General features: G+C 30.8%; 1 protein-coding gene across 3 annotated transcripts in view; it reads right to left on the bottom strand.

The window, feature by feature from the left end:
- Positions 1 to 22,722, bottom strand: part of LOC105783843 (class V chitinase) — a 30,534-nt gene extending 7,812 nt beyond the window's left edge. Inside the window, exons 1-7 of one of the 3 annotated variants that reach the window (XM_012609525.2) lie at positions 21,534 to 22,722; positions 21,049 to 21,180; positions 20,787 to 20,968; positions 20,023 to 20,233; positions 19,045 to 19,282; positions 18,796 to 18,946; positions 18,264 to 18,718 (exon numbers count right to left, since the gene is read on the bottom strand). In XM_012609525.2, the coding sequence (XP_012464979.1) occupies positions 18,407 to 18,718; positions 18,796 to 18,946; positions 19,045 to 19,282; positions 20,023 to 20,233; positions 20,787 to 20,968; positions 21,049 to 21,180; positions 21,534 to 22,620 (2,313 nt within the window). In that variant the 5' untranslated portion in view covers positions 22,621 to 22,722 and the 3' untranslated portion in view covers positions 18,264 to 18,406. Of the gene's footprint in view, positions 1 to 18,263; positions 18,947 to 19,044; positions 19,283 to 20,022; positions 20,234 to 20,786; positions 20,969 to 21,048; positions 21,181 to 21,533 lie in introns of those variants that run through there. The other 2 variants (XM_052626143.1, XM_052626142.1) reach the window with 2 other exon arrangements.
- Positions 22,723 to 23,800: the final 1,078 nt, after the last annotated feature.

Here is a 23,800-nt window from a genome sequence, read left to right as displayed (position 1 = left end):
AGTGAAAATAAGTGTCCATCTTCTTCAAAATCAGACGTTTGCTGCCAAAAAATTTCATGTCACCATAGCTAGGGTTCTTGATCTTCCTAAGCTCAATTGTAAGTGATTTCTTGCCCCGTTTTTAATTATTTTCGTATTTTTATGCTTATTGAAGCTTGAATTTCATGTTTCTACCATTTAATTTAAATGAAATTGAAGTTTAAAATTGAACCATTCATGATATAATTGTAAATTGATTAGTGATGTTAGATAATGAATGTTTGAAGTGTTAATTACAAGTTTTACTAGATGAATTTCAATGAAAATGTTGAAAAGGGCTAAATTGTGAAAGATGGTAAAGTGTGCATAAAGTTGTGATTTTGTGAAATTGAGGGCTGTTATGAGCATGAAATATGATTTAGTGAAGTTTGAAATTTAAGAATTTAGTGAATTTTATTTTTACGAGCTTAGGGACAAAAGTGGAATTTTGAAAAGTTTTGGGGAAAAATGTAAATTTGCCAAAATGTTGTGTATGAATTGTATTTGAATGAAATGTTGATAAAATGTATTAAATTGTGTTAATATAGATCAAGAAAGAAGAAATAGTGCAAGTGATCGGGGAAAAGAGAAAGTTATCGACTAAATTACAAAAATAGTTGTTTTGCATCCGAGGTAAGTTACGTGTAAATAATAGTTATATTTTTTTATAAATTGTGAATTATATTTGATATGTGAATTAATATTGAATGTGGAAGGAAAATTGTTCATGAATTATTCAAGTGATAAAGTGTTGAAAATAAAGCGTTAAGTGTAAATTCCCAGTTGAACTTAGGAATAGAAGTGGATACAAGTGACATGTCACTAGAGATCAGTGTTACAGTGTTACAGTGAGTCCCGGGTGCTGGGTGATCTAGCATGCGTTGCAGACACTTGACAGCTTGTGTGAGCAGGCCCGTGGACATTTCTAGTATTATTGATCAGTGGTAGCTTCGGCTACGTTTCAGTGGTAGCTTCGGCTACATTTCAGTGGTAGCTTCGGCTACATAATAGTGGTAGCTTCGGCTACATATTAGTGTTGCACTTATGTGCTAAATCTCCACGTATCTGTGTATATTCCAAGTGTTCAACGGGATTAATGATGGGTTAAAGTGAATATGAAATGAAGTGTGTATGCAGGTACAATTGAAAGAATTGAGCATATGTGATAAATGTTAAGTGTGAAAATGTATATGCAAGTGAATTGGTAAGATTGTGCATGTGTAAGTGATTGAAATTGCTAAGAAATGTTTTGATTAGTTATATGTTAAAAGTGTTAATTATTAAATGAGTAATTATTGTTTACATGTAACTTACTAAGCTATTTATAGCTTACACCTTTCTTTCTTTTCCTTTGTTTTATAGTGATTTGAACTTGATCGAATTGGGGATCGTCGGAGCTCGTATCACACTATCATAATCATCTCGGTATTATGTGATTTTCAAAATGTTTAAACTATGACATGTATAGGGTCTTAATCATTTTGAGCATGTTCAAATGATATGGCTAATATTAGCTATTGAAGTAGCTATTAAAGAATATGTTTTGGTGTTATGTATGTTAAAATGGTAACTAATTCAAAGAAGCAGTTTCTTTGACAGCAGCAGTGACGTGAATGTGAAAAATCACCATAAATAGTAGAAATGGAATTAGAGGGTGAATTATATATGGAATTAAAGCTTATCAAGTCTATTTTTATATGAAAGAAACGGTGTAGGCAAGGGAATTCTGTATTTTGAGATATTTTAATTTTAGTGAGATAGGGTCAGAATGGTTTTTGAAGTCCCCTGTTCTGACTTTGAAAAATCATTATAAATTGTGAAGAAAGAATTATAGGTCATAATTTATATTTATAGATTCCTTAGTGAGTCTATTTTCAAAATAAATAAACGGTAACCTTATATGAATTCTTTACAAAGAGATAATTGATTTTTAGTGGCAAGAGGTCAGATCTGTCGAGCTGTGAAACAGGGGATAATTTAATGAATAAACTGTAATAATTGGCTAAGTAAAAAATTCTAAAAATTACATGGTACGTAGGAATATGAGCCTAGCTTCAGGGAAAATTTACGGATTTAAATTTTGAGTTTCGTAGCTTGAGTTATAAGTAAATTAGTGACAGTCGCGCAGGTGGACAGTTTTGTTGTGAACAGTGAATTTAATTTTAAAAGCAAATTTTTATGCTCTGAATTGGTAAGTTAAATTGGATAACATCTCGTACTCGATTCCGGCGACGGTCTCGGGTAAGGGGTGTTACATGGTAATTCACCAACTTACCAAAGCCAAGAAAGTCAAATTTAGTATACCTTCTGGGATTTTACAATCCTAATCGAGTTGCAAGCAAAAAGTATGCTAAAAAAAGGGTGTGGGTTGGTTGAAGAAGATTCAGAAAGAAGCAGCACCACGGTTTAAATGTAGCTTTTGAGAATGCCTAGAAAGGAAATCAAGGGAGACGGAAGGAGGGTTATTGGTGGGATTTGCGAGGATAAGATCTTTTATTGCAATGACTTTGAGAAGGTTTTTGTATTTGTCCATCAGTTTCTCAAACGTAGGGTCCCTAAATCTTGAAGCTACATACTGGACAGAAGATGTTTTGAATCGACTACCAATGACCCGACACAGATTTTGGTGTTTTAATATGGTTTTGAGGGTGAGAATCGGCATTTTGAAGTAGCCTTTTATAGTCTCCTAGTTGAGAACTTATGACAAACACATAACGAGCAAGAATAGCGAAAGTGAAATCAAAGGAATTTGATTTGAGATGTACTCCTTGCCAAGACTAGCAAAAATCAAGTAATTCGTAAGAAAAAAACAAAGAGAATATTTTCATCCTTAATTGAGATTGAGATATAAAGATTGGCTGGAGGAGTATGTAGCGATACAAATATAGTGCTAACGTCCGAAATGATGAAACAGAAGAGTAAGAAAATTAGGTAAGGTTTACCGATTTCACTTACAAACTACAGGAAATGATGAAACAAAAAGGATTGAAGAAAGGTAAGAAAATGGAGAGGAAGTGCTGGAAATCAGTGGAATGGGAGGAATTAGAAAGATTTTTCATTGTTAAAATACAGAGAAAATTCAAAATCTTTCCAACTCTTCTATTCCAAAAATTTCCAGAAACAGTCTCTCCTTTTCCTCCACAACAGTCTAAAAAATTACAAGCCACAGAAAATGAGTAGAAATGAAAGTGGAAATAGAAAACATACCTTTCTAAAGAAAGTCTGCAAAGGAATTTTTGAAGCTGAGACGATGAGAGTGTAGAGAAGGGAATGGAAAATGTCTTACGGAAGGAAAATTGGTAAGACGTTTTCCAAAACTAAGGAAGTGATTTTACCCGTGTTTGTAAAAGGTTTTACTTGTGGAATTCATTTTCCACCAAACAAACGCCAGAAAATTCGGAAAACAATTTCCGGAAAACCAAATCCCACAATCAAACAGACCCTTATTCTAAAAAATTGGATTCTACTTAATTACAAATTCAACCTCAAGGTGTAGCCTATAAGGGAGCCCCTCTATATGCATGATACTGGAACAAAAAAGCCCATAAGGATTCCGCAAGATCTGCCTTGGTCCCTTCCCACACTTTTCATAACAGCCTTGGATCCTGCACTTAAGGCAAGCCACTCGTAAGTTTGAATGAACTTAGTGAGATTCCATACATCAACTATTAAATGATAACATATTAATATTATTAAAATTACGAGTAATAGGGAGTAATGCACGTAAATAACTCCTTGAGTTTCATGTAAGCCCATGAAATTTACTGGCGTGGTCGACGCCTATATGTTCTTCTTGAACACATCACTAGCAAACATATCAGGGCGGATTTGGTCATAACCTTACTCTTTTTGTCAACCCCCTTTTGAGACTTGTCTTGTCAAGCTTCAACTTAGACCTTTTTTTTTTCCTTCCTGGTTTGACTCATCAAAAGATAGCTGATGTTTTTCACGTGACTAACTAAAAATACGACTAAGGCAAATGCACCTATCGAACAATAGTATAGCTACGGTGAGTAGAGATATCGTATCCACGAGGACTAAAATTATTATTAGTTATCATTTTTTTTATTTAACCGTCAATTTGGAGTGGTGAGTTTTAATCTAAAATTATTAAACTAATTTAACTAAGAACACAACAAAGAACGAATCAGGAAAATAATCAAAAGATAACCAATGAAAGAGACAATACTTGGGAAAGAATCCACCTAGACTCCTTCTATTATTATTAATCTAATTTAAACGATTAATTCACTTGGTGTCTTGATCTGTAGAAATCCCTAAATTATGTTAATATCTCTTTCGAGAGTAGAAGCAACTGACTCTAGGATAATTACTTGAAATATCTTTCTAATTAAAACCTCTATTGTCGCATTAACTTGATTTATGGATTCTCCTATTAGATTTGACTCTAATTCGGTAGATTTATGTCGTCCTATTTCTAGGATTGCATGCAACTCCACACAATCTAGATCTACTCTTAAACAGAGACTTTTGCTCCATTGAATTAAGCACATTAAACATGAATTAATATCTCAGAAATATTAAAACAAGAAATAAGCACACATAATTGAGAACAAGAATTAACTATTTATCATGTAAAACAGAAACTAAATAATAGAATCGTCATAAATTTCATCATCTCTAGGTATCTAGGGAATTAGTTCATAATTCTGAATAAAAACATCTCAAAGTCAAAAAAATCACAAGAAACAAAGAAACTCATAAAAACTTCAGAAGAAATTAAAAAGAGGTCTTCGATCTTGATGAAAATCTGCTTCGGAAGTGTAATAGCCCTGTTTTAGTTTAATCGGAACAGTGGTTTCGGGACCATAAATCTGAGTCATAAAATTTTTTTAATATTATTTTTGGTGTCTACCGCATGTTAACTTATATGTGTGAAAATTTTATGAATTAATTTTATCGTTTGTGTGCCGATTTGTGAAAAAAGATTTAATTGTAGAAAATGCAAAAGTTATTTGCCATTTGTTAAAGTGCCGAATTGACATGGCTTTTTAAGTATGAGGTCCTTATGATGCAATTGGATCATTGAATTAATGCATGGACAAGTAAGGACATTAGTTAGTGGGATTTTAATGTACATAACTAAGGCTAAATTGGTAATTGTTGTATTAATATGTATTAAATAAAAGAAAACATGAAAATGGCCATGCATGTTCTTTATTTTTGGCTGAATGTTGAGAAAGAAAATAAGCTTTTGGGCTTTTAGGTATTCGGCACTTTGGAGCTCAAAATTAAGTATAATTCTTGTTCGGTTTTTGATAATTTTTACGTTTTTGATATCGTTGCTTTATATATTATCTAGCCCATGTTTTAACTTTTGGAATTGATGATGATTTTGAGAAGTGTCATTATTGATAATGTGATGAAATTGTTGTTTGATGATGAAAAATAAATTTTTGATGTTAGATTATTATGTTTAATTAAGTGATTTTTAGTAAAAAAAATGTGTACTAAGGATTTAATTGTGAATTTTGTAAATTGAGGGGTCAACATGTGAAATAAATGATAGAAATGGGTGGCTAGGGACCTTGGGTAGATTCGGCCTATCTAGAGTGGGTTGAAATTTTGAATATTTTGAGTTGTTTTGAAATAGGGACTAAATTGAAAAAAAGTGAAATGTTAGGGGTTAAAATAAAAATTTCCCATTTATGTGTTTTTGGAATAAATTTGAATTAAATGTGTTATTAAATAGCTAAATTTGAATTTATTTAGATCAAGAACAAAAGAAAACGAAATTAGAACAGAGGAAGTCGAAAGTGGTCGAGTAGTCGATTCCATCCGCTTGTCTTCATCCGAGGTAAGTTCGTAAGTAAATTATTGAAGTTAAATTTATTGTATTTATTTTATGTGTAGCTGAATCTAAATGTGTAACATCCTAATTTTGGGCCTAGTCGGAACAGTGGTTTCGGGACCACAAATTCGATGTGGAAACATTTATTTTTCTTATATTTTTATGGTCTATGATTTCACAAAATGATTTCATGAAAATTTCGTTCGAAAATTTTGACGTTTGGGCACTCAATTTAGTCAAAAGGACTAAATTGTAAAAAGTGCAAAAGTTGAGTTCTACATGTTAGAGGTGTCCAATTGTTATGAAACTTTAAATTGGAGGTCCTTATATGGTAATTAGACCATTGGTAACTTGGTAGACAAAAATGGGCATGAGATAAGTGAAATAGAAAAATTTTAAGTTAGGGGCAATTTGGTAATCTAGTAATTAAAATGAATTAAAAGGGAAAAAGATGGCAAAAATCATCATCTTCTTCATTAGGACGAAATCAGCAAAGGGGGAAGTCATAGTTAGGGTTTTCAAGCTTCCAAGCTCCATAATAAGTGATCCCAAGCCCCGTTTTTAATGTTCTTTACGTTTTTGTGATCCTGGTAGCTTAATTTAGCTTATTCTAGCAATAATTTAATCTAGGGTTTTTATTTGGAAAAATACTCATAGGTGAAAAGTGTTTATTTTGATGTTTTATGATAGAATATGAAGCTAGAAATTATGTTAAACAACTTTTGCTAAGTGATTTTAAGTGAAAACGAGTAAAACGACATAATCTGTAAAAATACCTAATGCTCATAAGTAAGTGTTAGAGTGGGAATTTGATGTTGCCATAGAAGGGAAAAATGTTCAGTATGTTATAAAACATAAGAATAAGAGATGAAGTTTAATTTCCGAGCCTTGAGGCAAAAATGTAATTATGCAAAAGTTTAGGGGCAAAATCGTAATTTTGAAAAAGTTAGAGTCGAGAGTTGTTTTGATGAATGTGAGTATTAAATAAGTTAAATTTGCTATTTTAGATCAAGAAGAACGAAACTCGAGGTTAGACAAAGGGAATAATAAAGTTGAAGACTAAGTTGGTGAATTGGGCTATAGTTGGTACCGATGTAAGATTACAGTAAATAAATGCAATATTTCAATAATTACCATTAATGCTGCTATTTTCCAGCAACTATGAATTTATTTCATGATTTTATTTGATGATTATCCAAGCATGAAATGATAGAGAATTAAAATTAAATAGTCCCGTTGATACATAAGGATGGTACTGGATACGAATGTCATGACATTTGGGTAAAGAGGTCCCATGTAAGACCATGTCTGGGACATGGCATTGGCACCGAGATGAGAGGTCCCCTGTAAGACCATGTCTGGGACATGGCATGGGCACCGACATGAGTACATCCCATGTAAGACCATGTCTGGGACATTGCTTTGGCATGTTATTATCAGAAGAGACCCGAGTATCCTTATTATTCCAATGTAGCTCAACGAGCTAGTAAACGAATCATGTTCATGAAAGTTCAGTTAAAAGCGTAAATGGCAAGCTCAGGTAAGTTATAAGAGTTAAGAAATTATTATATTATCAAATGATACTCAACGTTTCAGCAATGGAAGAGTAAGATATGATCACGAGTTAACTAAGTAAACAAGCAAGAGAATGAGATTAATTAAAGAGTAAACTAGAGACCTTGACATTTGAGTATAATCATTTGTGTTAGATGTTGTTATTTATTTGCTAGTAAACTTACTAAGCTTAATGCTTACTTCTTTTATTTTTCTTTCTCTTATAGTATTGCAAAGCTGCTTCAGGGATCCTAAAGAAGTCGGAGATCGTCTACACTATCAAGAACAACTGCTCGGTATTTTATGATGAAACACATTTGAGTTATGGCATGTATAGGGACTTAGTTATTTTGCATGTTTGTAATTATGATTTTGCTAAAGAATGGTGTGTGAGAATTTGATGATGAATGGTTATTAAAATGGTTAAGTATGAAGATGTTTGTTGTTATAAAATTCTAGGTGATAAATTATGCATGGAAATCATGAAAGGGTAAAATTTTACAAAGAAACAGAATTCAGGCAGCAACAGTGACATGAATTTGAAAAATCACCTAGGATGGTATAAAATGAATTATAGGGTGAATGATATATGGAATTAAAGCTTGTTGAGTCTATTTTCATAGAAAAATAATGGTTTAACAAAATGAATTTTATATTTTGAGATATGTGTATTTTAGTGAGAAAGGGTAAGATCTGTTTTTCGACTTCCCTGTTCTGAGTTTAGAAAACCATTAAAAATTTCAAAAAATGGTTATGAGTTCTAGTTTATATGTATAGATTCCTTATTGAGTCTATTTTCTGTAGAAACAAGTAAGAACTTTATATGAAAATCCTACAGTGAGAAAACTTATTTTTAGTGGCAAGAGGTCAGAACAGTCAGGTGGTGAAACAGGGGAGACTTTAACTAATAAACTGTACTAATTGGCTTAACCAAAAATTCTGAAAATTTTATGATAAAAAGATATATGAGTATAGTTTCAGAGAAAATTTATGGATTTAGATTTCGAGTGGACAGTTTTGCTGTAAATGTGGAAATTGATTTCAAAAGTAACTTTTTATGTCCCAAACTAGTAAGGCAAGTAAAGTAATGCCTCGAGCTCGACTCCGGCAATGGTTTCGGGTAAGGGGTATTACAAAATGTGTATGTGTACCCTATTATGTTGAATTGTATTTGACAAATGATGATTAATTATGAGTTTTAATTGGTTGATTTACGACATCCGAAAGTCATACGAACTACAGAAATGTTGAAATGTGACATCGTGTAAGACCACGTCTCGGATGTTGGCCTCGATTTGAGATTTACGTATAAGACCATGTCTAGGACATTGGCGTCGTATATGATTATGTGTAAGACCTTGTTTGGGACAATGGCATCGTTGTTTGATTACATGAAAGACCACGTCTGGGACGTTGGCATTGTACGAGCTTTTTAAGCCGATCGAGTATCTTTTCTTTGAATCCGCAAGGTATAACGGGAAATCATATGGTAAACTTGAATGTGAGTTTGAATTAAATAATTCAGGTATGTTTAAGTTATACGAATTTAGAAGTAAAGGTAAGTAATATGTATAATATGAAAGATGAATTAATCGTATAAATATGATTATATATATATGTGTACATGATTAGTTGAATTCGGCCTACTAGTGTAATTTTTATGAGTTCTTTGAAAATTATATACTTACAACTTACTAAGCTATTTAAGCTTACTGTGTATCTGTTCATAGGGGTGTGCAAAATTCGGGTAAAACCGAAAAAATTCGGTTAACCGACCGAATTCGGTTAATCGGTCGGTTAACCAAATTTTTTCGGTCGGGGGTCGGTTAATTATTTTTTGATTTTTCGGTTAACGATTAATTCGGTTCGAAACCGGTCGATTAAATCCGAATTTTTTCGGTTTAACCGAAAAAATTAATAAATAAAATTATAATATATAAATAGACCCACTATTCACCTATACCCAATCCAAACCCAAGTATTCAAGCCAACCCAATTACCCAACTCAACTCAATCATGAAAATTACAAAAAATTTAATAAATAAAAATAAAATTCTAAAACTAAAACTAAAACTAAAGTCTAAAAATAATTTAATTATGTAGTGATTCATTTCGGTTAATTCGGGTAATTCGGTAATTCGGTTAATTCGGGTAATTCGATTAATTCGGTTAATTTTTAACCAAAAATAAAAAACATATAATTTTTGGTTAATTCGGTTAACCGACCGAATTAACCGAAAAAATTTCGGCTCGGTTAATTTTTTTGAAAAAATTTCGGTTCGGTTAACGGTTAAAAATTTTGAAAGGTCGGTTAATTCGGTTAATGTTATTTCGAGTAGGTTAACCGAATGAACACCCCTATCTGTTTATTCATTTCTTTTATAGATTTTTGGAAGCTAGTTACGAGCTCGGGGATCTTCAAGGAAGTCCGTCACACTATCGACCTCTATCTCGGTATTTTGAAAGCTCGAAATTTTGAACATATGGCATGTATAGGCTAGCATTTGTTTTGGTTGGTCTTGAATATTGTAGATATTTAGCCATGCGAAAATGGCTTGGTTTAATGCTAATATGCTAATGTTTAAGAAATTTTGGAACATGGAATATTTGTGTGGTATACTTAGTATATGAATTTGGTTTGAAACAAATATATATATATATATATATATATGATATGATTAGTTTATGTTGGTAAGCTTGTTGTAGGGATGAATGATTTATTTTGGTTGTGTTTTGTTAATGATGCTACGATAATGTATAATCGGCCATGAAATAGCTCATTTTGGAGGTATGATTTGTAGCATATTTGTGCGATGATTGATTATATAATTTGGCTTGATTGAATGCTGTCCAATTGTTGATTAAATGCTGTCCAATTGTTGATTAAATGTTGTCCAAATATTGATTGAATGCTGTCCAATTGTTGATTAAATGTTGTCCAAATGTTGATTTAATGCTGTCCAATTGTTGATTAAATGCTGTCCAAATGTTGATTGATTGCTGTCCAATTGTTGATTAAATGTTGTCCAAATGTTGATTTAATGTTGTCCAATTGTTGATTGATTGTTGTCCAATTGTTGATTAAATGTTGTCCAAATGTTAATTAAATGTTGTCTAAATGTTGGATAATTGCTATCCGTTTTTGAGCATATTAATGCTGTCCAAATTAATGCTCACATGCTGTTTAATTTTTGTACAAATCAAAATTGTTCAAAACAAGGTAGGTTACCTGTGTTTTGTCTTAAATTACCCATATGCATAACATATAAATTACTATTTTTATAAACTATTAATGAATTGGGTTAGCCATGATTTGGTATTTGAATTTAGAATTGGCTTTGTTTTAGAATTGGTTGCGGTGCGGTGCGTTTAGCTTACTTTTTGTCTTACGCTACAGTATCACTACAATATCTAATCTCACTGCCACCGCTGTTTTTACAGTAACTGCAGATAAACGCACCGCCCATCCAAACTAACCCTTAGTACGAATATGTGCATAGTTTTTTTTATATATAATGGCATGGCTAGAAGTTTGCTACTTCAATAAATATATATAACGGATGATTTGACATAAGCTTAGTGAATATGATGTAATGATATAAGCTTAAATATATATATTGAATATTCGAATGGTATGAATATAATAGTGAATAGGTTCGAACTATGGTATGAATATATATATTGAATATTCGAATGGTATGAATATAGATGTCCAGTAATTAACCAGCTTTGACCCATGTTTGTGAGCTTGAGCTCTGCAGCTTCAACGAGAGAAACAGGAAGAGGAGGAAGAAGAAGATGGGTTTATTAGAAGCCATTGGAAAATCAATCTCTTGCCTAGAAAATCAACGGGAAAGTCATACAGTTTGTTTATGATAATTTCATAGTAGAATATACGTGTTTTTATGTTGTTGGAGAAAGATGAAAAGTCTTTAATTTTGAATTGTTTGTGTTTCATACGGAGAAACAAAACCCGGACTTTGTATAGGGAAAGTCGTCTATTGCATCTGTCAAAATGCCCCTTTTCCGTGCCCAGACCGATGTCCATTGGAAATAGTTGTTAACCACGGTGTCTATATCAGAAACAGGAAGGGAAGAGATAGATGTCCAGTAACCAGCTTTGACCCATGTTTGTGAGCTTGAGCTCTGCAGCTTCAACGAGAGAAACAGCAAGAGGAGGAAGAAGAAGATGGGTTTATTAGAAGCCATTGGAAAATCAATCTCTTGCCTAGAAAATCAACGTGAAAGTCATACAGTTTGTTTATGATAATTTCAAAGTAGAATTTATGTGTTTTTATGTTGTTGGAGAAAGATGAAAAGTCTTTTGAATTGTTTGTGTTTCATACGGAGAAACAAAACCCGGACTTTGTATAGGGAAAGTCGTCCATTGCATCTGTCAAAATGCCCCTTTTCCGTGCTCAGACCGATGTCCATTGGAAATAGTTGTTAACCACGGTGTCTAAAATGTAAATTTCTTATTTTTAGTGCCCAAAATGAAAACCTATGAAAATTGAGTGACTAAATGTGTAGTTTACCCAATCTTTTAATTAGTTTTAAATTTATTTAACAATTCAAGTATAATAAGAAATTTTCAATCATACAAATTCTATCACACGCATATACATGTGTGGAAATGATAGATTTAGAAAAGCAGATGTGATTTAAAAATAACATACAACATACAATGGAACGTATGGTTTGAAACTAATTAATCATAATAACAATAAAATATGTACAATATTAAAATAAAATAATATTTTAAAATATGAGTAAAACAAACACATAAATACATCGATGAATATATAATTCACGGTCAAAAATCATTAAAATTATTTAAAATTATAAAAAATTAAAAATATAAAAATTAGTAAAAATTATTTAGAAATTTTAAAATTATTTAAAATATAAAACATACAAAGAAATTAAAAGGTTTTATATAAATAGATATGTTATTATATATTATAGATTTTGATAGTTGTTATATATTATAAATTTTGATACCCGTTAAAAATGTTGTTATATATTATAGATTTGGTAGTTGTATTAAAAAAATCATGTCATGTAAGCAAATCATTTTAAAAATAAAAATATATAAAAGTCCTCAAAATTATAAAAACCCATAAAAATTATAAAATTACTTTTTGGAAATAAAAATATATAATTATTTAAGAATAAGTTTTGAAAAATCATTAATCCGTCATTGACCACCCGTTGACCAATCAAAATATCATTAAAATTGTTTAAAATTATAAAAGAATATTTCAAAATGAAAAATAATAATTAGCAAAGTATTTCAAAAATTAAAAGTATTTTTAATCAAATATATAACAACATTCTTATTGATACAAAAATCTATAATATATATAACAACATATCCATTTGAATAACCAAAATCTATATTATGTAATTGTCACGGGCCGTAGTTCAAAGCCTATGACCATCACACTAAATGTATTCCATTGAGGTATATCGTTTATATAGGGCTCATTTGGCCTACAAGAACTGACTCAATTTAAAGAGTTGTTGGAGAAGCCTATCACATTGAAGCTTGAGTGGCCCAATGATGAAAATATGACAACATAAGCTACCTTGGTAATTAGGGAAATTAACCTTAGAAGATTGAGGGGAATCATATATTATTCTTTTTCGAATGAATTCAATCCATTTTTCTTCCACATACTCTTCATTTTTCTTTGCTTTTATTTTCTTTTCTATCTTGAATTCTGTTGTTTCTCCTGCAAGCATCGAGCCTTGTTGCTCAAGCCAGTAGCTGAACTTGCTTGCATTTTGTTCTAACACCAACAAAAGATCAACTTCATTACTTGAATAAGAAAAAAAATGCTGTAATACCCCAAAAAATTTTAGAGTAAGATATTATCTTTGATATAATAAATAAGGAAATAAAGTGAAAAAAAAGGGAAATTTTGGAGCTATGTCAACATTGGGAAGTATATTATGACATATTAGTTCAAGAAGGGATTAAATCGCAAAAGTGAGAAAAGTTTTGTTGCCCAAGAGTAAATACTCAAAATTTGAGAGGTTAAAGTGTAAATATGAAAAAGTTAAAGGACCAATGGTGTAAATATTTTAAGAGTGGAATGATCTAGAAACTAAGTAAAATGGATGGATTGGGACCAAATTGAAAAAGGTGAAGAATTTTGAGGGACTAAATTGCAATTTTACCAAATTAAATGATGACTCAAGGATGGAATTTTAAAAGATTATAAAGGGCAAAATGGTCAATTAGAGAGAGAGAATTCTAGAAGGTAATGATATGTTGGTGATATTTTTAATTAATTAATTAGATAAATGTTATTTAGTTAATATTTTATTAAGATTTTTAGTATTATTTTATTATTAAATGATTAATATAAAAGGGAGGAAAGATGAAGAGAATTCATCATCTTTCCCATGCACGACGTGAGAAGAAGAAGAAAGAAAGAAAGTTTTCTTTTCTTTACAATTTGGTCTTTTTTACCAAAAATTCACCATTTTCACTTAGAATTCAAAGAAATTTCCATAACCACCAAGAGAGAAATTTGATAAGGAGACTATGGGGAGCTAGAATATCAAGCTAGATTCAAAAAATAGAGGCTGGATGAGAGAGAAAATCAAGCTAAAGATTGAAATCAATATAGCAAGGTAAGAACATCAAGATTTCAATATATTTTTGAGTTTGATATTATTGAAAAAGTATGAAATTGATCTTAATGTAGGATTTTATTATATAAGGTTCTATGTTCTTGATATGTTAGTGAAGAAAAATAAGAGAAAGTGATGGGAAATACTATAGAGAAAGGGAATAAGGGTGTTATAAATTTAGTAATCAACATTTTGTACTAAAACAGTTTTGGACAGCAGCAGTAGGTTAACTTTGAAAAATCACTATAAATCATGGAAATCGAATTATAGGATGAGAAAATATGGAATTAAATTTTATTGAGTCTAGTTTCACATAGAAGAAACGGTGTAAGTAATGGAATTGTAAATCATGAGATATAATGAATTTTGTGAGACAAGTTCAGAATGAATTCGGGTTCCCCTGTTCTGAATTTGGAAAATCATAAAAAAATTTCATAAAAATAATTAGGGGTTAAAATTTACATGATTAAAATCCTTAATGAGTCTATTTTTAATATAAAGAAACGAGAACATCATTCAAATCCCGTACAATGAGATAATTAATTTTTAGTGAAGAAGGGTCGAAACTGTCAGACAGCAGAACATGGATGACTTTAAAGAATAAACTGTACTTATTGGCTAAACTAAAAATTCTGAAAATTTTATGGTAAGAAGATATGTGAGTCTAGTTTTGGGAAAAATTATCAGATCTTAATTTGGAGTTCCGTATCTCGAGATATGAATAATTTAGTGATTATTACTCAAGTGGACAGCTTTGAATGAATATTTAAATAAATGGTGAAATTATAGATAATGTTACATATAAGCATGTTATATACATTAAGGATGTGGAATGGAGAGGAGGAGAAGGAAAATATATGATTATTCAACTAGCATGAGTTTTCGTTAAAAATGGCCAATTTACCTGTTTTAGGTTCAGGGACTAAATTGAACAAATGTGAAACTTTAAGGGTAAATTTGTAAAAATGTCAAAAGTGACCAAATTGCATGAAATGAATTGTTTTATTATTTAAATTAGCAAATTGAATGAAATATTAATTTAGATCAAGATTGGGTGGAAATTCGAGAAAAATAGAAATTTTTTAAAATGTCCCTGAATTTTGTTATTTCTGCAATTTAGCTTTGATAAGTTCGTATAAACTATATTTTGTATAATTTTAATAGAAGTGAATGCTATTTGGTAATGGATATTATATATGTGTGTGTGTTTTATTATTGGAATTGAATTATTGGTAATAGGTATAATTATTATATGTATTGAAATGATTATCGGAAGCTCGATTGGGTTGGAAGCTTGTTGGAGATATATCACATTATCCATTGGTTCTATTGGTAATTTTGGATGATTTGATTCTGGTTATAATGACTTGTATAAGTTAAATTGGTTAATGATAGCTCATAAATGTTTTGATTTTGATTAGTTATAAATATGAATGCTTGATGAAATGAAATGTTTGAAAATTAATTTGTAAACTCCGATAATGTTTGAAAATTAATTCTGGAGAAGGATACGGGTTAGGGGTGTTACAAATGCCATATACATAAGTAGTTCAATTACGTTGGTAAAAAACAAAACTTGCTTGTGCAAGTGTCCAAGCTGTTAAATCAGCTTAAAGACAACCTAAATGACTACTAAATCAGCTAAGTACATGATTAATCTTTAGCTGAACAAAACAAAAAAAAATTACAACCAAACTAACAAAAGTCAACTATTACAAAAGCTCTACAATCGAATTACATCATGGACATTTGCATGTTGCTGCTGTTTTGCTTGGTCACTTAAATGCTGTTGTGGTGTTGCCACCTTTCAATAATTAATCATGCAGTTGTATCAACTTTAGCTTGTAATCAAAACTTCTGGTTTTTTCTTTTCTTTGCTTGAAGTTCAATCATAGTTACAGCTATGGGTTCAACAATGTAACACCCCCAACTCGTATCCCTCACCAGAATCGGGTTACGGAGCATTACCGGAGATTACAAATCAAACAGACAGAAATCTCAAACATTTTATATCATCAAAACAAGTCATCAAATCATTGTTTTAATCCAAATTATAAACTCTCCAAAAAAGATCTTATAACTTCATTTACAATAAAAACCACAAAATAACTAATATTTAGACACTCTAGGTACATGTCGACCCAAAGAAATAAACATCACCATATTTGAGTTCGGGATCGTTGTTGGATGCTGAATCAGCGATCAAACTTAAGTACTTAACCTGCGCACGGAAAACAAAACCGTACGCTGAGTAAAAACTCAGTGCTATTTCTATAATCCGAATATTTAAAAATAAAACAATAAAATATGTATAATAAAATGTCAAGCACAATTGAATATTTAAAACCATACGATACTCAATTATCATCACTTGCTATATATAATAGCTTTCCACATTCAATTCATGAGTATATAGCTCGTGTATTCCATGTATTTACAACATATTTCATATTCTATTTTCAATTCACTATCGTTTTTCACATTCTATTTTCAATTCACTATCTCATATTCTTATTCTTAGCCCCAAGTAGATTTTATAAAACACACCGGATATATGAAACAAATACAGAGGTGCATTATTATGCACTAATGAATAGAGAGCACTGAAGTGCTATACAGAGAGCACATATGTGCCAAACGGAGAGCACTGACGTGCTAATAATCGGAGAGAGCGCTAAGGTTCCTTAATGACATGCCACTAATATCCCAGTAGTTCTAAATTCCGTCTACTTGGGCATTAAAACTGAATTTTATACATATCAAAAATAATCTAATTATCATATTTGTACAATTTCACATTTACACACACACACACACACACACACACACACATATATATATATATATATATTCCAATTTAATTCAACCAATATAATTTCATCACATACCAAAACAATCCATTTCAATTGTAAAACACAATAATTCTCACCTCATTCACTTACCATAACATTTAATTAAAATACAACAATTAATAATTAGATTCGGATTATAGAAATACAAACCAAGAATTTCGAGCTATTCCTCGTCAACTATATTTTTTCTCTTTTTGTTTAGAATTTCGGTACGACGCTAGCTATGAAATTAAAACAATTAAAAATCATCAATACAACACCATTCAATCTCACATTAAATATTTCAATTTTTACTCAATATTTGCCTAAATTTCAATTTAGTCCCTGAGCCGAGACTAACTTTTATTCTCAAAACTAATTTCATATTTTCATTCCATTCCCACTTTAAACTAATTTAACTCTCCAATTTCACCATAAATCCCTAATTTCAAAATTCTCTCAAATTTAGTCCCTATTATTCAAAACTTATATTTTATTTTACAAATCAACCCTTTACTAACTTCTAACTTGAAATTCAATCAATTTAACCCTAATTCTTCAATTAATTCAACATGGACAACATCTAAAAATTTACTAACTTTCAAAATTTCAACTTAAATCAAGTAGTATTTTGTTCTAGGATTCCAAAAATATCAAAATTATAAGAAAAATGAATTAAATTGACTTACCAAATGAACTTGGAACTTCAAACCCCAATTTTCCCTGTTCTTTATTTCTTTTCTTTCTTTCCTTCTCTGTTTCGTTTTAAGCTTTCTGTTTCCTTTGTTCTTTTATTTCGTTTCTTTATTATATAATATAATATAATATAATATATATACTTAACTTTTAAGTAATATTATTATAATATTATAATATATTTTAACTTTAGATTTTAAATAAAATATATACTTATGCAGCCTCAACTTTAGAAAAAGTCATAATTGCCTATTTGGTCCTTTTAACTTTTCTTTAACCTATAATTAAACTTTTATCTCTATTGCAATTTAATTCTTTTCAAAATTAACCTCAATTTACACAAATTCACTTAAATAAAACCTAATTAACTACACAACTAACTTCGTAAATTATTTATGATAAATATTTACGAGTCCAATTCTTGAAATAGAGTCTCGAGAATATTTTTTCAATTTTATCCTTTTTAATCAATTAACCATCGAAACGTTAAAACTTCTTAACGAAACTTTAATACTACCCTAATGACACTCCGTAAATATTTATAAAAATATTTACGGCTCAGTTTATAATATCGAGGTCTCGATACCTCGTTTTCGACCCAATTTATCTAATAATTTTTTAAATCACAAAATTCACTAATTCAAAAATATTTATAAAATCACGCTTAACTTATAATTATTAATTAATAAATTTTTCTAACTTTTTCATCGAATTTAGTGATCTCAAATCACTGTTTTGACACTACTGAAAATTGGGTTGTTACAAACAACTTGTTCCAATCTTCAATATCAATATTTGCTTGAAATTTTATTTTCTTTTACATAAAAAGTTTCTCAAATGCATAAACTGTCAGTCATCGAGGTTCCACTTGGGTTATCGATGCATCGTTGACAGAAAAAACGTTTTTCCTCCCAATGTCTATACTTCCCTTCCTTTCATCTCTTGTAATTGAATATGCAGGCTGCTTAGGTACAGAGATTGCAACATTGCTTTCGTTCTTGAGAATCGCAAAAATGTCCACCATTGACGGCCTATCTGCAGGATTTTCCTGCACACATAGTAGTGCCAATTGCATACATCTAATGCGCTTACATGACAAAGATGAATCATCCAGTGATGCATCGAAGAACTCTGCCCCTCGATCTTGTTTCCACAATTCGTAAGCCTGGATATCGTTCAAACATTATACATTTTCCAATATTTGTACTACAAAAAGGGGGAAAAGAGGCGTCTCAAAGTTACATATTCAAGAAGATTCAAGTTTTCATGGCATCCATAGAGATTAGAATTCCTTTTGCCACTTATAATTTGCAAAAGTAGAACTCCGAAACTATAAACATCGTACTTGGTAGAGTATATTCCGTTCTTAACGTATTCCGGAGGAACATAGCCACTGCATTGAATCAATGAATTAATAACTACGCATAGATGCAATGCAAAAGATGAAAATTACTCTGAAATATATGATTTAAGACCATCTGGTTCACTTACTATGTCCCAACAATTCTGTTAGTTTTTGCTTCAAGTTCATCCTTCTTGAAAAACTTGGCCATCCCGAAATCCGATATCTTCGGGTTCATTTCAGAATCTAATAAAATGTTGCTTGCCTTTATATCGAGGTGAATTATAGTGTAATTTGAGTATTCTTGGAGATATAAAAGGCCTTGAGTAACTCCTTCGATTATTGAAACTCTTTTTCTCCAATCTAACAGATGCCTTTTAAATGGATCTGCATGGGTTAAGTGCATGAATAATATTTGTCTCTTTTGGATAAGTTTATGAAATAACATTCCATAAATAGGTACTTTACAGTCATGCTAAGTTGAAAAGTGTTAGTACAAATTTCCGGTGAAGAAAATCTCGAACACACGAACGAAACTCGAACAGAAAAAGAAAAAATTAGACAAGGCTCTAAGGCATGTATCAAGTCACAATCTTTAATGTTATATTCGCCCCCACCTATTTTCGGTGTGCAAATGAGTTCCAAACAAATTAACCTCGAGGATACAATGAAGCCAATGACTATTTGCGTTTTGCAATGACGTGAATAGCCCACTACACACTGAGCAATGTATGACAAGAAACTTAATTTTTATAAAGGATTTCTGCAGTAATACTTTATAAAATAATCTAATAATATTAAAAAATGAAGGAAGGAAAGAAAGAATATTAGAATTTGTTGGTGTGTTTTTCAAATGAAATCTCATTCCTATTTATAGGAATTTTCATGTCTCTTCATAGAGATATCTTTCATCAATAAGTGTCTTTCTAAATAAAATGTCTTTAAAATAAACACATAATTATTCATTTAATATTATAACTATTCAAATAATATTATTTAAATAGTTATAATTCTTTTCAAAAATCAAATAATATAACTTTTGATTAATTACACCCATTCATTTATAGTTATTGAAATACTATAAATATTTGAAAATGTTCCAACAAAAAGAATGAAGAATTACTTACCATAGAGGTAAAAATCCAAGCTTTTGTTCAGCATGAGCTCGTAAACCAACATTTTTTCTTCATTCTCAGTACAAATTCCCAGAACACGAACTAGATTCACATGTTGAAGCTTAGCTGTAAGATTGACCTCATTTTTGAACTCCTCCAACCCTTGATTCGAGCTTCTCGAGAGCCTCTTCACTGCTATTTCTTGCCCGTTTAATAACTCTCCCTGTTATATATTGTCCACAATCCACAATGCAGTTAATAGTTTCCCTTAGAAATTTGTTGTGCGGTAAAGAAACTTGTGGCACAAGAAAGAAAAATTGAGAGAAATAAGATATAGAAATTGAAGTGTGATTCACGGTCCTAAACGCTATAATTTTGCCTCTAGAATACACCAAGTCTTGAAACAAAAAAATAAATTAGTGTAAATAGCAGTATTCGAGTTTTATATAGGCACGTATTTTTATCAAAAAAGTATTACTTAGCACATAACTTATACCGCAAGTTATATTTGCACCATCGTATTCAAGCGGCCATCTTTTGACTTTTTATATATGTACATGAAGCTCAATAAGTTAGCCCATTGATCGCTAGACACCCAAATTAATTACTCAAATTATAAAGAATTGTTTATTTAAATTCTTTATACTTTATATTTATCAGCAATGTGAGGTAAACTGCTAACAGTTTCATTGGTCCTTGAAATTTCATAACCTGCTGCAGGTAAGATGAAAACATATGGTTCTTCAAATGCATTATCGAAGTAATAGTATATTTACCTTGTAAACAGGACCATATCCACCTTCTCCAAGCTTATTCTCATTTGAAAAGTTATTAGTGGCAGCTTTAATGGTAGCGAAAGTGAAAGCTTGGAGATTAGGATCACCATTTTCATGCTTTCTTTCACCTGATATTTTGGTTCTTATCAAAGATACCGACATTTTCAACGCACCCAAAAGCCCTGCAATCAAAATCTTGTGGAATCAACGTACGATTATCGTCTCGAATCATTTCAGATTGTCACATGTCAATATAATTTACCTTGTGATTTGAATATTTTGTGTTGCAGGTAATAGACGAGAGCCGTAATCAGGAGAACCATTGCAGCAGCTGTAACCAAAACAATCACCAATAACTGATGTTTCTTCGGCTGAGTTGTGCCTATTGCATATGCTGCGGAACATTAATACAATCTCATTACATTATTTATAGTATAATGTTTTGTAATGGTTTCAGGTTCACTGTTAAAGGTTTGGGTTCAAATTTTTAAATTTGACTTTCAGTGTTCAAGGTTATGGTGTGTTGTTTGAGTTTAAAAAAGTACCAAAATTATATATTAATAATATAAAAAAATTACTAAAATATCGTTAAATAATTGAAAAGGTAAATCAATATAAGATTTCGAAAATAATTTCTCCACCCGAACAATGTTGCCGGTTCACATATTTTTCCTAGTCAATGTTTGAAAATTCAATATTTTGTAAAATTGATATGTTCCAACTTAGAGACCAGAGAATTCATCTTACCAGCTTGTGAAAGCACCCAATTATCGTCATTAGCGATTTGAAAGGCATTGTAACCAAGTAGACCCTTCACCTTGGCATAAGAAACCTTAGCTTTAATGGCTTTCATATCGTCGAAATTGATCCAAGTACTCCGCCCAAATTTCCAATAATTCACCACATAAGTAGAATTATAGACAGCTCCAACGTCATAACCAGATTTTCGAATGAGATATTTGATACCGGAATACCCGATTGAACCATCATCACTGTTATGATCTGGCCCGAAAGCTACTGAATTAATGCCACTGTCACTACCGTTAACAAGTGCCCATGCATAGCCATGGTAAGGCAAACCTAAAACTAGCTTATCAGCAGGGAATCCTCTCTTTAACCATTCCTTTATCCCATCATCAGTGTTAGCCCTTCCTAATGGGTCAAACAAAGCTGCATGAAAACCAGTAAACCTCTCTAATCTTGGTACATAGTAGTCATATGCCAGAATATTTACCCAATCCAGGTTTCGCTTTGCAGACTCAATAGGATAATTCACTGAGTTGACAATTGGCAAGCGACCAGCCGACATAGTTAACAACAACCGTGTCTTACCAGTGTTTCGCGACTCAGAAGCTACCTCAGCTCGCCATTCATCCAAAAACGTACCCAAACTGGTGCCATTCGTAGGCTGAAACCCACAAAGGTCTAAACCATGAAAACCATAAAGCCTGGCTGTTTTGACTGAAGATTCAATGAAAGATTTTCGACGGGAAGTTTCATTAACAATCAAAGAGAAGGTGGTGGATTCAGATCTTGCAACCCAAATGGACAAAATAGTAGTGATGGATGGATTCTTTAGTTTTACAATACTGGTGAAGTTAGAGAAAGATTGTTCATCTGAGGAATTGATAAAAAGCTGATAAGAGGTTTTGTTTATAAAAGCAAAGGAGGCAAAAAGGTGAGTGAAAAGAGCAGAGTTTATATCAGAAACAGGAAGGTAAGAGCTAGATGTCCAGTGACCAGCTTTGACCCATGTTTGTGAGCTTGAGCTCTGCAGCTTCAACGAGAGAAACAGCAAGAGGAGGAAGAAGAAGATGGGTTTATTAGAAGCCATTGGAAAATCAATCTCTTGCCTAGAAAATCAACGTGAAAGTCATACAGTTTGTTTATAATAATTTCATAGTAGAATATATGTGTTTTTAGGTTGTTGGAGAAAGATGAAAAGTCTTTTGAATTGTTTGTGTTTCATACGGAGAATGAAAACCCGGACTTTGTACAGGGAAAGTCGTCTATTGGATCTGTCAAAATGCCCCTTTTCCGTGCCCAGACCGATGTCCGTTGGAAATAGTTGTTAGCCACGGTGTGTAAAATGTAAATTCCTTATTTTCAGTGCCCAAAATGAAAACCTATGAAAATTGAGTAACTAAATGTGTAGTTTATCCAGTCTTTTAATTAGTTTTAAATTTATTTAATAATTCAAGTATAATAAGAAATTTTCAATCATACAAATTCTATCACACGCATATACATGTGTGGAAATGATAGATTTAGAAAAGCAGATATGATTTAAAAATAACATACAACATACAATGAAACGTATGGTTTGAAACTAATTAATCATAATAATAAAATATGTACAATATTAAAACAAAACAATATTTTAAAATATGAGTAAAATGAAATTTAAACACATAAATACATTAGATAAATATATAATTCACGGTTAAAAATCATTAAAAATTATTTAAAATTATAAAAATTAGTAAAAATTATTTAGAAAATTTTAAAATTTATTTAAAAATATAAAAATATACAAAGAAATTAAAAGGTTTTATATAAATAGATATGTTATTATATATTATAGATTTTGATAGTTGTTATATATTATAGATTTTGATACCCGTTAAAAATGTTGTTATATATTATAGATTTGGTAGTTGTTATAAAAAAGTCATCTCATGTAAGCAAATCATTTTAAAAATAAAAAAATTATAAATGTCCTCAAAATTATAAAAAAACCCATAAAATTATAAAATTACTTTTTGGAAATAAAAGATATAATTATTTAAGAATAAGTTTTGAAAACCATTGATCCGTCATTGACCACCCGTTGACCAGTCAAGATATCATTAAAATTGTTTAAAATTATAAAAGAATATTTAAAATGAAAAATAAAATTAGCAAAGTATTTCAAAAATTAAAAGTATTTTTAATCAAATATATAACAACATATCTATTTAAATAACAATATTTTTATAACAATTATCAAAAACTATAATATATAACAACATTCT

This window comes from Gossypium raimondii, chromosome 13 (assembly GCF_025698545.1).
Source record: "Gossypium raimondii isolate GPD5lz chromosome 13, ASM2569854v1, whole genome shotgun sequence".
NCBI classification, from domain to species: domain Eukaryota; kingdom Viridiplantae; phylum Streptophyta; class Magnoliopsida; order Malvales; family Malvaceae; genus Gossypium; species Gossypium raimondii.
The sequence above is the reverse complement of the archived record's forward strand: the minus strand, read 5'-3'. Positions and strand labels throughout refer to the sequence as shown.